The sequence below is a fragment of the Triturus cristatus genome, chromosome 9 (assembly GCF_964204655.1).
Source record: "Triturus cristatus chromosome 9, aTriCri1.1, whole genome shotgun sequence".
Classification (NCBI taxonomy): domain Eukaryota; kingdom Metazoa; phylum Chordata; class Amphibia; order Caudata; family Salamandridae; genus Triturus; species Triturus cristatus.
Genome location: NC_140592.1, coordinates 488,970,534 through 488,976,533, shown reverse-complemented (window position 1 = coordinate 488,976,533; position 6,000 = coordinate 488,970,534). Strand labels below are relative to the sequence as shown.

General features: G+C 42.8%; 1 protein-coding gene across 1 annotated transcript in view; it reads right to left on the bottom strand.

Annotated features, from left to right (window-relative positions):
* Positions 1–998: 998 nt before the first annotated feature.
* The window catches only part of LOC146798188 (toll-like receptor 5), a 39,674-nt gene continuing 34,672 nt past the window's right edge, over positions 999–6,000 (bottom strand). The window contains exon 2 of the mRNA XM_085625460.1: positions 999–5,445. Coding sequence (XP_085481586.1) covers positions 3,485–5,445 — 1,961 coding nt within the window. The 3' untranslated portion in view covers positions 999–3,484. The remainder of the gene's footprint in view (positions 5,446–6,000) is intronic.

Sequence of the window (6,000 nt, the reverse complement as noted above, 5' to 3'; positions counted from 1 at the left end):
TTTAAATGCTAATTCGTAACTATAACGTGTGTGAAACCTATGGTTTTTTCAGTGAATTTGTACGTTTTTTTAAATGCTAAGTTATGTATTAATTTTTTTCTTCAAGTTTTCTCACCGTGCGCGCACCGTGAAATTTTTTATTGTTTTTTAAAATCGCGAGGTGCGCGCACCCTGCGCGCACGATGCGCTTCGCGCACCTAGCACCCACGGTTCGCAGTGCGTGCCGTGCGCGCACCTCGCGATTTTTTTTCTCCCTTGGGGGTCCTTCTGTGACCCCCTGACCAAGGCTAGGGGGTCAGGAACTGTCCACTCTGCCCCCTTTTCACGTTCTCCTCCTTTTTTTTTCACCCCCTCAGACTGCGAGAGACAAAATGACGGCCGACACTTCCTGGTTTCGACCGATTCGAATGTTTACCGACATCTAACAACCAATCAGAATTGCGCTCGCGCACGGCAGGGTGCGCGCACAGTACGCGCACGGTGCGCGCGTGTAGATATTGATATGCTTTTAAATGCTATTTTCTCAGGAAATACTGAACAGATTTACACCAGACCTGCAAAAGGCACTTCCTTGAGCTTATGGCTACCTCTCTGCCAAATTTCACGTAATTCTGTTCAGCCGTTCGGGCTGTAGCTGCGTCTAAAGGTCCTATGGAAAAATGCATGGGGAAAACGTGTTTTGGGACCCCCCTTTTTCTCGGCCCCCGCTTGACGAATCACCCCGAGACTTTCAGGGTAGGAGCTGAGCGCCCCATTAGTTTTGAAAATTTCGCGAGGATTCGTCAACCGGCGCCAAAGTTATTCAAAATAGAATTTTGAGATTTCCTATGGAAACTAGGTTGTAACTATAACTATCTACTGGCGACCGCCAGTAGATAGTATATATATATATATATATATATATATATATATATATATATATATAGAGAGAGAGAGAGAGAGAGAGAGAGAGAGAGAGAGAGAGAGAGAGAGAGAGAGAATGAAAAAATGAGTCTGCATAAAGAAACTTTACTTTATTGAACTAATGTACAGAGTCATGAAAAGTTCCATTGCAGACATTCTATGAATTCAATCAATCAATGAAAACTTTATTCGGATCGTTGAGAATCCATAAAAGTACAAAAAGACAATTATAAAATCGTACAATAAAATAAAATACTGTTTGCACATGAGGAATAGTCCATCTAAACTTTAAGACATAGTAGACCGGGCACGAACCGCAGTTTTTAAAAAAGAGCTCACACGAAAAACAAGTTCATCATCGTCCAGGGCCAAAATCATTGAAAATGCAAGTTCCAGGCTATGAATTAGTTAAAATCAGGTGAAGCAACTTGCAGTGTCCAGCAAACAACATAATATAAAACTATATATATATATATATATCTGAGGATTAATGTGTACATTACTCTGAGGATGCAATGTCTCTGATTTGTCCCTATGTTTAAATGGAGGACATTCAAAGTTATACAGGCACATAAACTTTGCAGAGATATTGTTACATTACATTTCCTGGTTACATACATCTCCCCTTTACAGAGTAAAGAAATGTCCTTTTACCTCTTGCATCCTGGCCATTGAGAACTGGATGACAATCAACACCTCAACTTCTCGAAAACAGAGATCATGCTTGTCGCATGCAGCAGGGGGCTGGAACTCTGACACTTGGCCTACTGAACTAGTGTGAAAACCAATGGCATGAAGGGGAAAAAGTGGCCATGACCCTAAATATGGATTTTCAAGGCGCTAAGCCCTGTTCCAGTCATCTAAAAACCTTGAGAAAGAGTTTTTCCTTCTCGACTCTCCTTGCAGAATCCAAGTTGTTATGGCAATGATTCTGTCTTGGATTAATCAACTTTGCCCCACTGCAGTTATCTTGCTTCTCTCAAAGCTCACGACCCAACACCTACTACATTTGCAAAATACAATTGCTGTAACCTTATTGAGTCTTTAAAGACGCAATCATGCTACTGCAGCTCTTACATTCTTGCTCTGAATACCAGTACACCAGAGAGTGAAGTCAAGTGCCTTTCTATGGTCCACCATGATCTCCATAAAAGTGGTCCTGCATTTTTAATACAAAGATGCAATTTCTGCGAGCCATACAGCCCCTGTCCACTCTTGCAGAGCATGCAGGGTCATTGTGGCAAGATTTAGGCAACCCCAGACAGAAGGGCGTGACTTCTCTTATGCTGCAGATCAGTTCTTTGATAATTAAGTGCAAAGTGCATTACAGGCCATTAATGCGTTTTATGTGCCGTTAGAAACAACCTTTTCTCTACCGTTGGACCTGCGGTAATTGAGGTATGTTTATGATTGGTCTACTGCTCTTGCAACATGAAGTCATTACCGTGGGGAACACTATGCTTAGTATGTTCTGTAACATAACATCAGGGGCTTTATTGCCGATTAGGGTATGTGGGATGGGGTCTGGACCAGAGGCTGGATGGAGTTGTGAAGTGCTGAATGTCAGAATATCAATAACAAAAATATTGTCTAACAAACATTGTGGACTAAATACCGCTTACAAAATATCTATCTGTTGGGTGTAGATTTTGTCTCAAGACAATATTTTTGTAAACAATATTTAAGAGGCAATATTTTCATAAAACGATAATTTGGTCCATAGGATTCGGCTGCGCCACCGTTGTCAAGGAATAAGTTGCCCATGTTGGCTAGTTGATGAAAGTGTGGCAAAATTTGAGAAAATATTGTGTTGGTGCTAGACATGTTATGTACTCATAATGTATATTTACTGGAGTATGAGGTGTGTATTGATGACGGAGATGTGAAGAAATGGATATTAACGTGGATGAAAGCGTGAATTGATTGGCTGCCGAAGTAGGTATGTGAAGGAACAGTAGTTGGTGGTGACTACAGACATCAAAGAATGTTTGGATGAATTGTCTTGTAAGGGAATTAAAGGAAGATGGATGGAGGCTTAACATCAGAAGCTAGTAGCTAACTTCAGGAAATACATTCATATCTCTGTCAAAATTATTGCTTTCCATAGCAGTGCAGACAGCAGACACAGATGTTGAAAGCGAGCATTTTCGGGTACAACCATGAGTCAGCGTTTTATGTAGCCTGGTATCTTTGTACCACTTATTAGACACATTTGAAATACAAGCAGATGACTAGAAAAGAGGTTACACCCTGATAATATTGAGAATATTCCATTTTAGGACCGAGCATCTACATGCAAAATCACAACTAGCAAATGGGTAAGCATTGTCCTTATTTCAAGGTCAAGGGGTAATATCCCGAGGACAGTACATCCATTTCTTCCCTCTCTGCATCATTCCTGAGTCTCTTATCAGTCCAAAGGGAACTTAAAGGAATAGTTTTTTTGTATGAGGTAATCCCTTTAACATGGAAGGCAGAAAAAACACCGCTGATTTCATTCTGCAGTCTTTTTTCATTCTGTCATGTTTATAGTAAGAAGTGTAGCTCTTCTCACCAAGTTTTTAACATTACCACTCCATCTTTAATTTTGTTTCAGACAGGTTCTCTTAATGTATGTTAGTAGGGCAGTGTCTTGTAATGATGTCAGAGGGTCCCGGCAGGGGACTTTTTCCTTCGGGACAACCAATGTCACATTAGTTGTTTTCATCCATGTTGCAAAATCCAATAGACCACAGTGACATATGAAGGAGGTGTCTTTAAGATCCAGGAATTTCAGTGACGGCAAATGCATCCACGCAGCTGGTGAAAGGGTAATGAAGCTGTTACTGTTCAACCTCAGAATTTTAAGTGATGTCAGACCCTGAAGGAGCTGGTTGGGAATAGACGACAATGAATTACTGGAGAGATCCAGATTTTGTAGAGACACAAGGCCCTGAAGGAGGTTTTCCGGCAAGGTTGAGAGATAATTTTGAGATAGGTCTAATGATATCAGTTTCCTCAAATTATAGAAAATGTTCAGGCAAGCCCCCGAGGTCCACACTGTACCCAGGAAGTTGTGGGACAGATCCAGAATACGGAGATTGTTGTCTTCAGGAATCAAAGCCTCTGGGTTGGCAGAACATCTAGAGATAATGTTGTGAGACAAAAAGAGGTGTTCCAGTGTTCTGATATGTATGATTTGCCAGAACTCTCCCAGATCCTGCAGGCGGTTATAGGCTAAGTCAATGAGGGTCGCACTGCCGGCAAACGAACGTATGCCATACGCATCCCTTATTCGATTTTCTCCCAAAAACACGTATTTCAGGCTGGGGAGCTGCATGGATGGGATAGTGGTCAGGGAATTGTCTCCCAGATTGAGAGATTGCAATGAACTTAAATCACTGAAAGCATTATACTGAATGGCACCAATGTGATTGGATTTTAAATCTAGGGACTGAAGGGGTGAGGATTTCAGAACTTCAAAACTTTCTCTATACAGTTCGCCTAAAAGATTGTAGGACAGATTCAGTGTCTGAAGATTATGGAGCCCAAAGAAGGCCTCCTTGTCAAGCCTGTTGATCTTGTTAGAGGCCACATTTAATGACTGGAGTTGAGGAAGGCATGAAAAGACTCTGGGGGACAACTTTGAAATAAATCCATTTGAGAGATCCAAGGACATGACATTGCTTTTATTCAACCCAGAGAAGGTTGATGCATTGACATCCGGTATGTTTTTAAACCCAAAGGAGCTCCCTAAGCTGCTAGAATGTTGCATCTGCACATGACTCACTTGGGTTCCGGCAATAGTCTGGAAGAACTGCTCAGCACCCGGCACAGTCCAAGGGTTGGAGGAGATATCCAGGGTGTCGATGCTGATGTTGTGAAAGGGGTTGGTACACTCTGGTTGGCTTATTCTTGGCTGTCTATATGACAGTTGGTTAGACGAGAGGTCCAACATAGAAAGATGGTGGCCTTGGAGGTGCTGGAGATCTTCTCCGCATATTGCATAAATTTTGTTGAGTTTCAGGTGCAATGACTGCAGCATCTTCAAGGCACTAAAGCTAGGATCAGGCCTTACCATTTGGATCTGATTGCCTGTGAGATCCAGCTTCTTCAATGACAGAAGTTCTTGAAAGTAGCCATTTTGCAGCACGCCATCCCCCAAGTCATTATGGTCAAGCAAAAGGACCTCCAGTTTGCCCAGACCTGCAAAGGCTTTGGTATGGAACATTAGATGTTTGTTCCCGCCCAGATCAAGGAAGGTCAAGTTTCCAAGCCTGCCGAAGGCGCTCTCTCCAATGTACAATTCGCCTGCCAACTGCATACCCAGTGTCAGGGTCTTGGCACTTGCCAGGGAAGGGAAGGAAGACTCCTGAAGGTATGAGATTTTATTGAAAGACATGAGAATCACCTGTGTAGATGGAGATATATCTGGTATGGTTAAATGCCCCTGTGCTAGGCAGTTGGCCACAACGGTATTCTTCACAAGCATAAAGTTGCAGCCACTCGCGGCTGCTAGGGCTGAGCCTGTAGCAAGGAGGATGATCCAGCAAGACATGGTACCTAGAAAGAAAAGAAAATCTATTAAGACTATACTCATTGGCATTAATTCTACATTGGTATTAAAACAACAGCCTGGCATACACCTTCAGACTCACATCTGGATTGTTTGTCACATTAAGATAAGTGGTGAAGCTTTAGTCGTGAGGTGCTGGCCTGTCTCAAAGGTGTGGCAGTGCTGCGGCTTCAGTACATAGGTGTGCCACCACTGCTTCATTAATACAGTGATGTGGTACCCACTGAGCCATCGTACAGCGGCATGGGACCTTTGCACCATCAATACAGAGTTTTTGGACTTCTGCATGCTTTTTACTGAAGTATGTGGGAAGTTAAACACTGATGTGTGGACCCCAGTGCACTGTCATTGCATTCGGGTGAGATCGTTGCACTTCATCTTCATTCCAGTGTGACAACTACTGTTTTAATGAAGAGGTGTAAATCAACTTTATTTACCTTCCAGCGCCTGATGACGTCAGCGTTCTCTTCCGCCCACCAGCGGAGGCAGCCGTCTGCATTCTGCTGTTGCGTCATCCAAACTCGAGTCCCGTGGCGTCCCCG